This window comes from Camelus dromedarius, chromosome 32, assembly GCF_036321535.1.
Source record: "Camelus dromedarius isolate mCamDro1 chromosome 32, mCamDro1.pat, whole genome shotgun sequence".
Lineage (NCBI taxonomy): Eukaryota > Metazoa > Chordata > Mammalia > Artiodactyla > Camelidae > Camelus > Camelus dromedarius.
Genome location: NC_087467.1, coordinates 9,822,373 through 9,840,080, shown reverse-complemented (window position 1 = coordinate 9,840,080; position 17,708 = coordinate 9,822,373). Strand labels below are relative to the sequence as shown.

General features: G+C 42.5%; 1 protein-coding gene across 1 annotated transcript in view; it reads right to left on the bottom strand.

Annotated features, from left to right (window-relative positions):
* The window catches only part of DSC3 (desmocollin 3), a 34,225-nt gene extending 23,169 nt beyond the window's left edge, over nucleotides 1-11,056 (bottom strand). Inside the window, exons 1-5 of the mRNA XM_064481440.1 lie at nucleotides 10,904-11,056; nucleotides 10,544-10,696; nucleotides 5,772-5,856; nucleotides 4,035-4,234; nucleotides 2,478-2,597 (exon numbers count right to left, since the gene is read on the bottom strand). Coding sequence (XP_064337510.1) covers nucleotides 2,478-2,597; nucleotides 4,035-4,234; nucleotides 5,772-5,856; nucleotides 10,544-10,696; nucleotides 10,904-11,056 — 711 coding nt within the window. The remainder of the gene's footprint in view (nucleotides 1-2,477; nucleotides 2,598-4,034; nucleotides 4,235-5,771; nucleotides 5,857-10,543; nucleotides 10,697-10,903) is intronic.
* Nucleotides 11,057-17,708: the final 6,652 nt, after the last annotated feature.

Here is a 17,708-nt window from a genome sequence, read left to right as displayed (position 1 = left end):
CAAATTTAATGAAAACAATGTTCAGTGTAAGTAGTAACCAAAGAAACCCTAATTAAAAACAAAAAGGCATAGTTTCCCATCCACTGACTTGGCAAAGATAGAAAAGAACAGTAATGCCTATTGTGGGCAGGGGCGAGGCAAACAGAGACTCTTACGTACTAACGAAAGGAACGCCTATTAGAATGTTCCTCTGGGAGGAGAATCAACAAAAATTAAAGGAATGAGCTATGGAAATAAACAGGGGAGACTCTTCCTGGCAAAGGAACCTGGAAGTGCAAAGGGACCAGACCTGGGCTGTACCTGGAGTGTTCAAGGAGCAAGAAGGTCATTGTGGTTGGAGTAGCGAGAGCCAGGGGAAAACAACACAGGCGATGAGAAGGAAGGCTACATCATGTGAGTTGATGCCAAGGATGCTTTTGCTTGGAGTCAGACAGGGAGCCATTGGAGAATTTAGACAAAGGGCAATACCTGCTTTATTTTGCAGCTGGATAATTCTTGGTGTTCTGTTAAGATTAGACTTGGGTGGCTGGGTAAGGGAAGAAGCGGGAACACTAGAAAGTAAGTGCAAGAATTCAGGGGAAGGATGATGGTTTGTTAGACCAGCATGGCAGCAGTAGGGGTGATGGGAAGTCGTTATGTTCTGGATCCGTCATTTGAAGATACAGCCAACAGGATTCACCAGAGGGCTGGATACGTGGGGCGCAGACGGAAGGCACCACGCCAGAGGGTGCAGTCCCCCCACGGTCCATTCTGCTCCTCTTCCTTAGCATTAGAACTTACAGCTTAGCACACGATTGCCCAGAAGAAAGACATTGCTCAGTCTCCCGTGCCGTTAGGTGTGGCCACAAGAAAAGGTCGGGTCATTGAGATGTGAATGCAAGTGATCCACACGAGACCCAGACTGTGCTCTAGAACGAGGAGGGGTGTGTTCCCTCATCTAGATACAACGACGAGCCATCTTGAACCTGCAAGGATGGCCACGCTCAAAAAGGAAGAAGCCTGCGTCCCTGGTGATTTCACAAATTAGAATCTCTTTCCCAGATCACACCTTGACATGAGAGGACTGAATCTCTATCATGCTTTAGCCGCTGTAGTTTGAGATCTTGGTAAAATTCAGCTAATACCCTGATCTGATAATAATACCGAAATTAAAAATTTAACTATAAAGAATGGATGGACATATTAAATTGGGGCTCAACATCTATCTCCTTCTACTGTGTCCTCTCATAGTGTAGATGCTAGAAAGATTCAAATAAACACAAACCCAAAACTCTCTCTTTTGCAGGGTCTCTTGAAACGAGAGTCCTGAATTTAAATACGGACAAGGAGGCGTGCTTGCATGAGATTTGGAAGCCATAAGTGAGGTAGGTGCCTCATTTTTGCTGCTTCTGCTGCCTTTGCTAGCATCCTGTGATGCATCTTTTTGCTTTTATTTTTATCTACAGCAGCAGACGTTTGAGTAGTTTTTTTGCTTGTTTGTTTTGTTTTGTTTTTACAAACTTTGTGGATGTTGAGAGACACAGTGTGGGTCAGTCATGTTGCTGACTCTGACTGGAGCAGTTCAGATCGTTCTGGAGCTGCATTTGGTGGAGCAGCTTCCCGTCTGCGGTGGTTTCTTGCCCATGGCGCCTTCCTGACCATGGCAGTGGCACCCCAGGATGGCTCTAGAATTATTGGCTTCCCCAACATGGAGAAAGAAGTATGTCCCTTCTTGCAGGTTGCACGGGGATTCACTTCTGAAAATTCAACCCAAAGTTTGCTTCTTCAGCCTTCCCAACAATTCTAAAAAGTGTTTTAATACACTGTAGTAAATTCTTATCTGTTACTTCTTTAAAAAGAAGTGTGCTTTCCACAACTAAAACCTTATCAAACGCCCCAACAATTGAAGGGATGGAGCGGGCATTAACTGAGATGGGAGGATATTTTGGGCAGAATACCCAAACATTTGATTTGTATTTGTTAAGTCTGAAATGTCTGCCAAAATTCCAAGTGGAAATATTCATTAGACAGTTTGGGTGGGAAATAGGATGTCTTAAGTCTCCAATGCATGCATAGTGCTTCAAGCTATGAGGCTGGGTGAGATCGCTGAGAAAGTGAATATAGATAAACAAGAGACAAGGTTTGTAGCCGAGCCCCGGAGCTCTCCAGAGTTTAGAGACTGAGGGGTCAGGGTGGTGGGCGTGGTGGGGATGTGGGGATGAGGAAGAACCAGCTGCTAAATGAATGAATAAACTAACAAAGATCACCTAATGGCTGCAGAGTCTTTCTCACATTATTGTTAGTTGTTTAGTGATTTTCCATTTTTTCTCATTATTAGTTTTTTTAGTAATTTTCTCATTTTACTTGCTTTTATTATACTTTATGAGTATCTTTAATCATCTGTGTACTTTTAAATGTTTAAAGAGTGATTAAACCTGAACAAAACAGACTCTTGGACTTAAAGCACTCCCAACAGGAAGGAAGAGTTTAAAACCTACTTGTTGAAGGAACAAAGGGAAAGGGCCCAGGGAATTCTCTTGCATGGAGCAGGGAATCGGTGCCCATCGCCTCTTGGAGCGCCTGAGAACAGTTTCATTAGTATGTCTTTTCCTCAGGACCTGAATGGAGAGAAAGAAAATTAAAAATAAACAAAAGCGTCACAGCCTACTTCATTGTCAAATAGTAGACGGCCCAAAAACCTAACGCCTCCCTGAAGGCTCAGGCTCAGGAATTCCACGATGAATCTAAAGACCAGATAACAAGCTCTTTGTTTGCATTAGAAGGGTAAGAAAGAATGCGCCCAGATTTTAAAGTTTTCATGAACCAAAGAATTTCATTGTGTATACCTTCCTTTCCAACATTACCTATACTTTCAGGTTAGGAAAATCATCACTGTACTCTTAGTTCTTCCTGTTCTGTCCCCAAAAAAGATTAAAAAAAACACATCCTCTTTGTAAAAATCTATAGACAGCACTTACTTGTTATTTGTGCTAAAACCTCATAACTCTCAGGTCAACCAGAGTGAGACCAATGCACATTCTTTGTTGCCTTAACACTCTAACTGCACTGTCCAATGTGGTAGCTACAAGCCATACATGACTGTTTGATTTTAAACTAATTAGAATTAAATAAAATATCAATTCCATCCTTCAGTTGCACTAGCCACATGCCCAGTGCTCGGTAGCCATTAATACTGGGCAACCATATCACACAGTGCAGATTACAGAACATTTCCATCACCGCAGAAAGTTCTCTTGGAGCTTCTAGTCATTTCCACTTTATTCCATGGTGTAGCAAGAAGACATTGTATCTCCTGAGAATCAATAAATAATTGTATGAAACATTTATTAAAATGCTAAAGTCATGTAAGTTAACTATCGTTAATACCCTTCACATCGATGAGTTGTAATCCAGCCTAAACCTTGTTTTTGTGAATACTTTCATAACGGCGTTCCTCATAACGAGGACTCCAGCAGCGCAGCGAATGATCAGGGAGCGATGGCCAGTACCATTCACGTGTATACACTCGCCACGATTTCCATCCTATTTCAATATCAGGATCACTGTGGCACTTGGAATCTACCTCTTATTCACTGGGAGTTACTGCACTTCATATTAATTAGCCTATTGACTATGGGTCAGGCGTAACGGAGGCTATAAGCACGAAAGGGTTGGATCATGCCCTTAAGCAGCTACAGGTAAATTGTTTGCACAAATAAAATTCTGAACGCTGCAACAGAGGCGTAACCAAACTGACACTGATACAAAAGTAATTAGTTAGACTTTAGAGATGGAAGAAGCCTTCTCAGAGGAGGTGCCACTAGATTTAACGAAGCCAGTGTTTAACCAGTGAGGGAAAGAGAGACAGGGAGAGGAGGGAGAGAAAGGGGCGGGAGCGGGGAGGGGGCAAGGGAGGAGAGAAGGGAAAGCAGAAAACAAAAGGGAAGGGGAAAGAAGACGAAGATTATTTTTCCTTTTGTCCTCTTTGCAATTTGTAATGGAAGCACTTAACAAAAAGAAAAACATGCCTGGAAGTATCAATGTACTTTGTATACCTTCTTCTGACGTTCCAGGAGCACAGTAATCTCTTTCTGTGTCTGTTTCTTGGTGTCAGAAAGCCGTATGGTGAATGATCTTTTCTCATCAGACAACAGAACAGTGCTGGCTGTGTAAACGGACCCGTCATCTTGAACTCTGAAGTCAGGGTCACTGGAGTGGATGACATCTGCAGACCTGAGGCATTCTTTCAAATTAACTGCAAGTAAAAATTTCCAAGTCGTAAAGTAGAAACACACGCAAAAAGGAAAACAAAACAAAACAGGTGTTAAAATAATTTATACAATCAATCAAATTTATGAAGTAGAATGAAATCAATCACTTTGCATTTACCAATATCTTAACCAGTCTCTCTGCATGTATTTTTAAATGATAATTCTTTCAGTTAAAAAATAATAATTCTTGATTGTATTCTTGTATTAAATAAGGTGTTCTAACTCTTTATATGCTTCTAAAAGGCTTATGAAAATGATCTTCTTATTAAAGAGGTGTGCCTGTTACAATCCTGACAAAGATGCACTGGACACCCCCACACATACCTGAATAAACACACAAAACTTTCCCTTAACAATGAAGACAGATACACCTGTCTTCAGCCAGAAGTTATACACGAGTCCAAAGAGAGACACAGTGTGTGAGTCTGGCAGTCAGTGAAGGAAGACCAGTGTTTTGGCATTGGCGCTCTCCTAGTACGCTCTGCCCCCGACCCCCACCTGCCAGGGACCCAGAATTCTCCTCCGGACCCTGTTCCCAGCTTTCTGGGGCTCCCCACTGAAATTCCACGTGGGGGTCTTCTTTCCCAGGAAATTTTCCCAAGTAAAAAGTAGTAAAATATAAGTATCACAGGAGTGATTCGCTGCTGTATCAAAAGGATGGAATCCATCTCATTCTTCAGCTATCTGTTTTATCAGAAACCAAACTGATACATTAATATTCACTTAAGTAATAACCTAATGCCCACTTAAGTAATTTCATCTCAAAGGATCCATATGTTACCCACGTACAGTGTGTTCACTTTGATCCAAATCCATCATAAATGGAGACATTAAGTCAAAAAGAAGAGAAAGTCTTTAGCAGTGAGGACATAACTCTCTCCTCTTCACATTTTTAGCAGAGTGATAACCTCTGGTCTCTTTCCCAGACTTCTCTTTCCATCCTTTCCTTTCTTCTTTCCCAGGAATGGGAGGGATACTTTGTTGAAAAAGTAAAATTGATACCCCTGGGACAAACTATCTCTGAAAAAAAAATCATAATGTGTTCCTCCAATATTCCCTGTTCCACAGAGAAGGGGCCACCCGCCCAGCTGTTGGGAAAGTTGGAGGTGCCCCAGCTTCTCCGGGTGCGCATGGCTGATGAAGCTTAGTTTAGAAGAGAGTGGAGCATCTCACTATTTTCCCAGTGCAGCTGTAGCCCTGAAAGAAACACTGCTGCGATGCTCTCAGCACCTTATCTGTGACTCTCAATGCCCAGAGTCCTAGGGGAATGAAAGACAGTATTCTACAGGGAATTCTTTATGTAATTTTTAAACTGTTAAAACATAAATGACTAGAACATCTGCATTAGAATCAACCACAGAATTCTATAGAGTTATTAAAAAAACATATATTTAAAATTATCTTGATTTATATCTAATTATAAATAGATTCAGGCTAATTCCAAAGACTGGATAACATGCTCTTTCCAGCATAGGTAAACTAAATTTTTGTTTTCAAAAGCACTGTTTCAAAATTTCTCACCTCGGCCAACCAACTTGTCTGCCTCTAGCTGGGAAGGTATATTAAATTTCACCTTTTTGCAGGCTTCACAAGCTAAACTGAAGACCTAGGGGGGAAATGGTCATATTAATACAATGTAGAACAGAGGACAAAGTTTCAGATATGCAAGATAAATAAGTTTTAGAGATTTATTGGCTAGCATGGTACCTGAAGTTAAGAATACTGTATTGTATACTTAAAATTTTAAAAGGATTTGAACAGCCAGTACCCAGAGAAGTTACACAGATGGCCAACAAGCAGAAGGAAGGATGCCCACCATCATTAAGCATTAGGGAAATGCCAACCTGTAGCACAATGAGAGACCCAGTAGGAGAGCCAAAATAAACAAGACAGAACATAACATGTATTGATGATGATCTGGAGAAGGCAGAACCCCCATGCATTGCTGGTAGAAATGTGAAATGGTACAACTTTGGCACACAGTTTGGCGGTTTCTTAAAACGTTAAACATAAACTTAACATATAATCCAGCAATTCCACTCCTGCCCACGAGAAATGAAAACCCGTGTCCACACCAAAACTTGTCTATTCCTCTCCCTTAAACATTTTTGTACTGTTTGTCCATTTTTAATTATTTTTCACTTGTAGGTCTATGTGGGTTGCTTTTTCCCTCTTCTTGTGGTACCTTTTTGATAAACAGTGCTTCAGTTTTGAAGTAGTCAAATTTATTAATCATTTCCTTTAGTTTTTTAAGGTAGTCAATGTTTTAAATCATTTCTTCTGGTCTATACTTTTATGTATTGAGAACTTTCCCTCTGCCCTGTCATAAATGTATTATCCAACATTTTCTTCTAAAAATTATAAAGTTACTTCCAACTTTTAAGTCTTTTACCCATCTGGAATGGTATTTTGTGTGTGATTCACTGTAGCTATTTAATCTTTTGCCATATGGGTGATTATGTTAAAATACAATAATAGATTTGAAAGTATAGACAACCTGCTATGATTGAGCAAGGAAAAAATAGAGAAGGCACAGATAAAACAATATTAGGAATAAAAAGAGCCACAGTTACGGAAAGGACAGATATTTTAAAAACAGATAATGTTAATATATTATTCCACTTAATTTGAAAAGGGGCAAAATAAGCAATTTTCTACAAAAATAACTGTTGACTCAAGGAGGTATACAAAATCAAAATAGGCTTATAACCATTAAGGATATTGAATTAGAAGCCAAATGTCTACAAACACACACACCCTCATATCCATCAAGCCCAGACATGTGATAGGTGAATTCTTCCATAATTATATGAAACAGATCATCTCTGCCTTACATAAAGTGTTTCAAAGAACAGAAGAAACTGCAACTCCTTAATTCATTTTATGAGGATGTGAGGATCGTATGAAGTTGAAAAGTAATAGGCTGATCTCACTGATGGAGATATATTTGAAATATTGAAATAAGTAGCAGCAAACCAAATCAATAATGTATTTCAAGACATATCATGTTCAAGGCTAAGGTTTATGCCAGGAATAAAAAGACGGTTTCACACTAGAAAATCTATTCTTGTATTTTAACATCATAATATATTGAGAGAGAAAAACTATATGTTCACTTCAAAATAAGTGGGAAATTATATTTATTGCTATAAAAATTATTAGCAAACTAGGAGTACAAGGGAATGGACTTTCTTTACATAATGAAGTGTACTTAACAAAAATTAAAGAAAGAAACAAATTCATAATTAACGCTGAGGTGGTAAAAGCATTCTCCTTAAAGTCAGAAACAAATCCACGACGGCCACTATAGCTGCTTGTGTCCAGCATTCTGCTGGAGGTCCTAACAAGCACAGAAATCAGACAAATAAAAAAAATACGTAAAAGCAAAAATGAACGAGGTTAAGAATTTAAAGGAAATAAATCTAACTGCCATTTGCCAGCTACAGATTAGCTACGTGAAAGATCCCACACTACCTGGAACTCATCTTTTGCCATATGGATAGCCAGCTGATCCAGAACCATCACCAAATAGCTCTTCCTTTCTTAGCTAATAATGATAACGCTGTGCTTTTGTTGAGCTTCTCTATTGCTTGTTTATTACGATTATTTTCAAAGTCCCTATATACCTCTCCCCAGTTCCATTTTCTTCCCATCCCTCAACCCCTCTAAGCTCAGGTAACCACTAATGGATTCATTTTGTTAATCATTTACTTCCCCATTTCTGCTTAATTTTATCCCACGTATACAGATCCACAAAGAAGATTGGTTTCTTTTGCCAATTTGGGGCTTTAAATGTATGTAGTCGTATGCGAATGGTATGCAACTTGCTTTCTTTGCTCAGATTATGTTTGTGAAATGTATCCATGCTCAATATATAGCAGTAGCTCATTCACCTTCATTGCTGTGTGAAGATAGAAAGAATGCACAATTAATTCATTAATATGAGGGATGGATATTGAAAGGGATGATATTCATATACAGATTTCAGTCATGCTATGCTTCTTGAATTATAAAGAAACTTGATACTATGTTTATGGGGATTGGATGCATTACTAAAAATAAAGCAAAAATTATAAAGCTACCATTAGATTAGTAAGATGAACTAATGACTTTTAAAGGTATTTTTAAAATAATTTTTGTATAGATGACTGCCCAGTAAAAAGAAATTACAGCATAAAAAAACATTTTTTTAATATTAATGAGTTATGGATTGACTGTTTGAGTTATAAAATAATCTCTTTTAATGAAGAACCCTCCAGGACAACTTGAAATATCTGATTTATAAGACCTAGTGTTGCAAGCAACTTTAAATTAAAATGTAACAAATTAAATTTTTTTAAATGATAATATAAAGTGTTATCTATTATAGTCAGGGAAAAATTAGTTGCTTTGTTTCTTTTTACAGGACCATCCAAATTTTATTAATTGTATGATAGAACCCTTATCATGCAAATCATTAAATCCTGATAGAACTATCTAATGCCAAAGGGAGACTGAAACCTAAAAGCATACTTGCAAGTGTTTCACGTTTGTGCAGTGGTTCAGTTTTAGAGTGAGTACCCAAAGTAGGCTTTCTAAAATGACACCTTTTTCAAGAGAGGAAAAATAAGCCAAAGAACAGAAATTTATTGAATATCTGAAAAATAAAGGCGATCCTTTTGACTGAGCAAAATGATTATGGAATTTTCAATTCATCATTTCTCCCATGAAGACTTCAAGATGGAGATCTTACCTTCCAAGTTCTTACCACCTCGAATTGTAAGATTTACCTCTCTGTATTCTCAGCAATTTGATGATTCTACTGAATTGCTTTCTAAGCAAGCTCTGTAAGATGGAATTCTAGTTCGACAGAATTCTAGTTCGATGGAAAGTACGATTAGCTGGAGGTCACCAGGAATACCATATATGGAATGGCAACTGCCACAGGGATTACAACAGGACCAAAAAATGTGCAGGGCTTACATGTATTTAGTGACTCAGAAGGTGCTGCAGGGTCTAGCTGTACCTCAATATGAGCACCAATAACCATTTTGAAGAAGGTAGGTGATAGATGATACGCTGATACGAACATGCTCCAACTCTGACTTCCTTAAGCTCACGATTTTGAAATAAACTAGTTCTCATTTATTTCCTTTATTTGTCCTAGGCATTTTTTTTTCACTGATGCAAAAGATAATAGGAATTATTGTACTCGTTTTTATTTTAAAAAGGTGAATATGTCAAATGTTATCATGAACAATAACAAAAAAAGCCTGGTAAAGGAGCCACATTATTCTCAGGATTTAATGCTGTAAAATCTGAGCAGATAGAATGCCCATTTGTCAACATAGATTATGGGCACAATGCCACATACTCCAAGGGGAAAAGCAAGTTATGCTATAAAGGAAAATGCTACTTCAAGTCCTTTTGAAGAGCTCTTTTAGCAAAATGATAGATTAACCCTGTTCAAGTACACACCATTTATAACATATAATAGATTACATAATATAGTTCCCACAGTGGATTTGATATGGAGAACAATATTAAACTCACACATAAAATGGTCTCATTATTTGTAACAGGGCAGAAGACATCTGAGCAACTGAACTGGTACAAGTTTGTTTCCACCATTCCTAACAATTTCTGTGACATTAAGAGGAGAAACATTTTAAGAGACACTCAGTGCTTTCAACAATCATGGCATAGTGCTGTTACTTTCTTTCTCCCCCCGCCCCTTGCTTTGTATATGTGAGTGGGAGGATGATTAGGAATTGTAGTTAATTAGCAGTTTAGAGTGTACTGAGGATAGAAGGGTGGGGAAAGGAGGCAGATTCAGAAGGAGAAAAGTGCAGAAGGGAAGATCCCACAACCTACGAGGCAGCTCAGTGGGAAGGCTAGCATGTTAAAAGTCTCAGTTCTGTGTTAAAGACTCGCTTTGAAGAGCTCTTGCTTCCAACAAGGAATTGTCTTTGAGAGATCCATCAAGGCATCCATAAAATGAAAACTGCATTTCTAAAATGTGATGCCGTTAATATTATACTGAAGCGTGGAGAGTCATGAGAGTCAAAAGGAAGTACAGACATAGGATGGTCAACAGAAGTTTTTATTTACCCATCTGGAGAGAAATTGAAGGTGTCTGCAAACTAGAGATTGTGGATGAAAGAAATTGTTCTCTATATGCCCTCTCTAGTGTTCAAGTCTCCAGTTAGACCGTTTAATCTAAACTTTAGAAAATTCTGTTTAAAATTTAAAATAATCCTAAAGGAGTAAACCATACGCTAGAGTTGATGCTCTCTATTTAGATACACAGGCACCTTCTTGCCTTGCCACGCCCCAGCACCCCCACCCCCACTGCCTGCCATCCATCCGGACAGCTCCTCGAACCCCACGCCCTCCCCTCCAGCGAACACTCGGGAAATCTTGGGAACACAGCACCTCCGCAGTTGCTTCTCCCCGTTCCCGAATTCCTTTCGCAGGGAAAACGCAAAACACTAAATTCACGCTTTTAAAACGTATTAGCTGGAAACGCTTTCAAATATATCACAAAAAGAACACACTTTGGGAGCAGTTCCCATTTGTAAATAGTCATTTCATCAGCTCAGACATTTTGTGACGGGTCGACGCGCTCAGTTGTACAATCCCTTGGCCATAAATATATCTTAGATCCTAACTACCAATCCATTGTTCACAACGCGCTGTTTCAAAGAGAGGACAAAGCTTGCACGCATTCGCCCTGTTTGAGGGCGGAGGAGCAGCAAGAATCCGTAGTCAAGGACGACCTGCTCCCAGGCTGGGCTGCTCCTCTCTCCTCCGGACCCCACGCGCATCTTTGGTAGCAGGTAGGCCGCGGGTCTGCGGCTCCTTTCCACAGCACAGCCGGAATGCAGCCCTGGTCTCGCCTGAAGCGCCCGCGCGCGTAATCGCACCGTCAGAGTTCCCGATTTTTTGCTATATGTTCCCAAGTTCTCCGAGGATCGTCCCTAACTTCCTATCCGGGTGGATCTGGTCCTGGGTCGCCGGTTTCCCAGGCTCCACAGGCCCCAGGTTGGGCTCTGGGCTTGCGCAGTCCTCCCTGGAGCGGGACAAAGTTCCACCCAACCCCACGCCTACCCCAGCACTCCTCCCAGCCTGGATTCTCTCTCCTCTACACCACCCCGCTCCCCCATCACACCATCGACCCCAAACCCCAGCCCTAATCCAGCAGGCCACCCCCTCGCGCCCCGGGCACACTCCGCCCCCGGCCAGGTGGCTCGCGGGGGTGGACCGCCCGGGTGAGCCGCCGAATGTCCTTTAGCCCAGGCAAAGCCTGGAAGCCGTTTCTCAACGGTAAGCACGCCAGGATCCAGGGGCCCCGCTCCAGCCCCTCCACTTACCAACCTCCCCATCCCAGGTGACCCTGCGGTGGAGGCCGCACCTAGAACCGCATTTCACGTCTCAGGTTTTTGCTCACTCAGGATCCTCAAATACCTAAACGAATACTCTTCTTCCTTCTCCACCCAAACCCGTCCCAACCACCATCACCGGCCCCTGGAGCGAGGAAAGGAGTGCAGACCCCCGCCCCGACCCACCCGCTACGGCGCCTGAGAGAGCGCAGCGAGGCGGGAGCGCGACCCGTAAAACAAACAATCGAACATCTCCCCAAATCCTCGGTCCTGAACCTCCCACCAGGACTCGTTTCCTACCCTAATCCACTCACCCACACACCCACCCACCCGCCGCCGGGGCGCGAATCTGGCTCGTCCTGCCCCGCCGGACTGAGCTGAGCCGCAGATGTCACCTTTCGGTCCTTCATTTCGCCCCTACCGCTAGCCCCGCGGTACCAGAGCAGATCCATCCTCTGCCCCATCCCGGCTCCTGGTGACTGGCTGCGCCCCACCCCTCCCGGGCCCCACTCACCACCAGGGTCAGCAGCAGCTGCCTGCAGAGGGCTCCGCGCAGGGAGCTCCGGGGCCCGGCGGCGGCCATCGGGGCGCTGGGCGGGGAGAAGGATGCGGGCGCCAGGCGGGATGCGAGAGGCCAGAGCCCGCCAAGGTGCAGCGGCGTCCGGGTGCGCTTCTCTCCGCTGCTCGTCTCTAAGTGGCCCGGGCTTCTTCCAGGCTTGCCTGCCCGGGAGCGTGTTCGCTCCTGAGACGGGATTGGACTCCGAAGAGGCTGAGCCGCCCCTCCTAGTTATTTCTCAAGTTTTATCACCGCGGGAGCCGCTGGGGAGCTGCCCGAGCCTGCCCCTCGGCTCCACGGCGGCCGCGCCGGGTGCTCGATCGCGGGAAAGCGATCCAGGCACCCCACTTCTGCCTGCTCTCCCACGCCCCTCGGCTGCCCCGCCTTCACCAGCGCAGCCCTAGTCCCGGGGCGTCCTCCTCGCAGACGCTGCTCGTTCCCACTGCAGAACCCAAAACCGCCGGCAGGGATCCCTGCCCCAACACGGGCGCTCCTAGGTGCCAGGAACACCCTTGTCATTGGACCAGCGGATCCTCCCTCCTGATCAAACGCTGGGCAAAGCCTCCTGGTTAATGCAAAATATATGTCTTCTTTCCAAATCTGACTCACACGATAAGAAAAAGGATGGAGGAGAAATTATCCCAAGTGGCATGAATAAGCTGACAGTGTACCAGAAATTAAAAGCAAATAAAGGAAATTCTGATAGTTCACCATTTTCGCGCACCCAAAATCTGAGGTATTACACTCAGAGCTTTCATTTCTTGCCGATTTTGTGGCCTTATTTGAACTTCCTAAGAAAGGATTTATTCTTATACGTAAATTATTGATTTTAGTAATTACGTAGGAATTGTACTAAGATGCAATTTTTCAGTTTGTGGTAAAGGAAAAATCTACCATACAGAACCTTCGACTCTAAAATGAGGCGTCTAAATTCACTATCATTCAACAAACGTTTATCAGGGCCCAGAGGCGTGCAGGCACTGGGGTTGGAAGAAAGGAAACACAAAAACCCAGTCCCTGCTCAAAGCAATTCAAAGTCTAGGGCGGAATAAAGGCAACCACCACAGCCCCATCTGCTGAACTTTTTAATAGAGAGGTAACTTACAACACTAGGGCCCATTCCTTTATTTCTCTCTAGACTGAGTTTTCGTCCTCCAAACCTCCACCCACTGGAGTCAGGATGGACTACTCCCTAGATATGAACTGCTGCTCCTCAAAGTCTATGCACAAGTTCCATGGTCCAGACACTCAAGTCTAGATTAATCAGAGAGGGCACTGTGGCCTTCATTCTTCCCACCCTGGTCACCCAAATATGCTCCTTGTCTAAGCCATGTGTTTACCTAAAGTCAGGGACTTCCCTGAACTCACAGGACTAAGCTCTCAGGACTCGGACACTGAGCTCAGCTTCCCAGTCCCATGTCTGAGGCTTCCAAAGCTCCCATGCACCCATCAGAGCTCCTGTCTCACCTCTGGAGGCCTCTGTATGGAAGAACTCTTCCAACCCCAATGACCTCAAGAAGGAGCCTCTCAAAAGTGTTTTCTGGCCCCAATCAGCCTTTAGAAAGAAGCTGAAGATAGCTCTCATCAGAAGGCAAAACCGGCTAACACCTTGACTTTGGACCCTCAGCCTCCAGAATTAAATAATACTTGAGATAAGAACCAACAGAGAACAGGGGAAGGGTAGGAAGATGTTTCGGGCAAAGGCAGCCATAGCACGGCAGAGCCCTGGAGAGCATTGTGAGGGCATCCCACAGCAAAGAAACAGAAAGGAGTTTCTTCAGAACCACTGGATGGAAGAAGTTCTGTGGCTGAGAATAAGTTAGGAAGTCAATCTCATGACAAACCAGGCTGAGGAGTTAAATGTCATCCCGAAAGAGATGGAGAACCAGCCACTCAGTCTGTAAAATTCTCATGTTTGATAAGTTAATGAACTCATTAACTTTATTAATGAACCTGTTTATGCCATGGTATAGCTTTTCCTTAATATTTAGGGAATAAAAGACTTGAAATGTTTTCCTTCATTGTAAGTAGCCCTAGTTTTCAATGATTTCGATTTTGTCCACTAGAGTCTGACCTGATTGCCCCCATGTGACAAAAACCATAAGATGGATAGCTGTCCTCTTAACTCAGCTTTGCCATTTAATTAAGGAGATTGTTCAGTCTCCTCACTATATTGACAGTTACTCTGAGTTTCCATGTTTAATTTCTACAAAATAAAAGTTATAGGAATCTATTCCAGAAATCCTGTAAGAAAGCATATTGGTAATATTTTTCATTTGTATTGCAAAATTCTAGGTGCAATATGAATACTGAACAAAACTATATGGAGTGTTAGTAACTATCTTGGAATTTCCTGTTTTGCTAAGGCATGCATTTGTCCATCATGAGTATGTTGGCTAAGTCCTAATAAAAAGGATCTAATATAAATTTTATAATTTAGAAAAGAAATCTTCATAGGCAGTTATAACATAAATAGGACTTGAAGATAAATTAAAATTGCTTTTATTTTTCCTATGTAAATTATGTTTTAAATGAAATTACTGAAAATTTATTTAAAATATGAGCTTCAGTTTGAATATAGTTAGAACTGGATGCCTTCTATAATGAAGTTAATTTTAAATCCTTACAAGGCATCATAAAGCATAAAGAGTTATTCTGAAATATCTTTAATACCCTTTACCCCAAACTGCAAAATCAGTTGGAAGTCACCACTAAAAGAATAATGGACAAAAATGGGAAAGAAACATTATTTTCCCTTGTGATTTTCTTACTTTGAAGGGTCAGGGCAGCAACAATAGAAGATCAAAAATGGGAAGTGATGAAGCTTAAGGATAAAACTTCAGGGATCCAGGTGGACTGTAAATTTTTCAGTAGAAAGCGAGTTTACGATCCTTGGGAAGAGTCCTCTGTAGCACCTCCATAGCCACAGAAAGGGTAAGGTCCTAGGAGGTGGGAGCTGACCCCTGACCCACTGAGAAGGCTCCCTTGCACAACTCTGTGGCCACAGGTACTGGTCTCACACACCTCCTCATCCCAGTGGTTTATATGCGCGGTGACACATCAAATGTGGGTCTCCTCCCTCATGCCTATAAGATGCAACCCGAGCAACCGTCTGATCTTTGGAACAAATTTGCTAGTAAGGGGGAAGAGAAATTTATGAAAAGCCTAAATTAAAACCAAGTAAAAGTTTCATGTTAAATAATCCTGCTTGTGACACAAGATGAGTTCTGCCCCTGAGATGGTTGCTCAGAAGCATTTTTAGAAAATTATCTAGGGTACACAGTCGCAGTAATAAACAGTAACCCAGCAAACTGCCTGCTGGAGCAACAGCGAGGGAGCACGGATGTGTGCTCAAAAGCCAGGAGCCCTCCCAGACTTAATTCTTAGAAATGAGCTCCCATTCATGTCTCCACTTGCCCTTTTAGAGAAGCTTCGTCTCGCGCTTGGGAACTGGGCGGTCGGATTTTCTCATACTCACTGCCGCTTCCCCATTTCTCGCCATGACTCACCGCCGCAGCTATGGTCAGGCTGGTCTCTAGGAGAGGATGCTGCTTTTCCTGCACGCCTTTCCCAAAGTGTGGCTGGAAGTCCTCTGCTAATTTCCCACAGTGCCATTGAGAATAGCTTTGACTTTTTGGTTATTTAAAAAGACTGCTGGAGACAGCTGGAGTCAAGAGCCTCCTGTAATATTGCTTTGCTGCTCAGGACAAGAGCCACCCCAGAATCTCTGTCTGTCTCCCTCATCTTCTGTCTTCCCAGGACAAGCGCCCCTCCCACCTCTCCTTCCACTGCCGTGGAAATGCTCCAGGGAGTGAAGAACCTCAAGTCTAGACCAAAAAGAGCCCCGGCCCCCCTGGGGACAGAAGTTTATCCTTCCTCCTTTTCCATGCTGTGTCCTTAATCCCTAGGATTAACTTCTACCCAGAGTGATTGCCAGTAGGACTGTCCACTCCATTCAGCAGGAAACTCACTCCCACCCACAGAGGTGTGGCCTTTCACTATAACCTTGGGAACAAACCTACAAAATTCAAATATTTGTACATTTCTCAAATCCAGAACTATCCAGTTTAAGTTCCACCACAACACCAGTCCAATCCAGATAGGGTGTGCCAGGCTCAGAAAGGTTCCCTTTCCGTCTCTCCTTAATAATAAATGATTCGAGAACTGTTACAATGGTTTTACTCTTCCTCTACTGAAATCTTTAGACGCCCTGACAAATATCTTCTCTTCTGCAAACACGCCTTTCAAGGGAGACAGGAGTGGTTTCTTAGTGACTTCTCACCAGGCTGGAAGGCATGGTGATTTCCACACAGACAACAGAGCTCCATTGTGTGAGTGACAGCTTCTTACAGTACCTGGGCAAACCCAGTGCAACAAAGCACTGCTACAAGGTGAATTTAGTCCCTCTCCTCTTGGAATCATCCCATAATCCTTCATTTCACTTTAGTGTGAAAATCTCCTTCCAGTGGGTGAGGCTGGAGTTTCTCCCATCTGTTCTCATATCCCCGGGAGCTCATTTGGGCACCTGTTGTTCAAAGGGCATTGCTCAAGCACGACGGCTGCAGGTGTGAGTGGGCTGACTTCCAGATCCCATGTGTCACTCATCTGATTCACTGCCCCATCAGCCTTCTTTTTTCCCAGAAGTTTAGGAGGACCGTCCCTCAGCATCAGCTTGGGCGAGTGACATATCCCCAGCTCAGATGCCTGTCAGCTAGTTAAGGGGCAGAGAAACAGCTTTTCCCATCAGTTCCCTATGGCAGTAAATTATTTAATTCAGCAATTATTATTTACTGTTGATTTTATTGATTGTTGATGATCTAGTCCTTGATTTTATTTACTCAAGATTTATTAATCTTGGCTTGTTGTTTTCTTTTCTGCCCTCCCAGCTTCCCAAGCCCTTCTCTCACTAGATGAGGACTAGCTTTCCACCAGTCAGCTACTTAGTGTTCACGGAACAGGCCAACGCCACAAAAGTTGGGTCTGTTCTGGCGTTGCTTTCAAGCATCACACTTGTGTTTGTCTTTCAGTGTTGCAATGAGCTGCGCACTCTCCTAGTTGGGAACTTCTGGTCTTAACTTGCACACGTCTATGTAAAGTCATACCAGATGCATATTCCTCTAAACAACTCTAATGCAAGGGTCTTGCCCAAATATTAAAAAAACAAAACAAAACAAAAGAAAAAACTAGGAATATTCCTAGTAGGCATATAAGCATGTACCAGAAAGTCTATTTTGTTATCCCTTTCTCGTAAGATTGCAGTGTTCTTGACGTGTGCAATAAAATTTAGCTGTTTCTCCCAGATTCCAAGTTCTGTTCGGATGGTGGTCAGAGAAAGTCTTAATCTTAACTATAATACTTCACTTTTAAAATGAGAATCTCTAATTGGTGATGTTGAGCAAATTTTCATGGTCCTGTTGGCCATCTACATTTCCTCTTCTGCAAAAATGTCTGTTCAGTTCTTCTGCCCATATTTTAAATTTGTTTGTTCATTTGTTTGCTTTTTAATTAAGGTACAGTTGATTTAAAATGTTGTATCAGTTC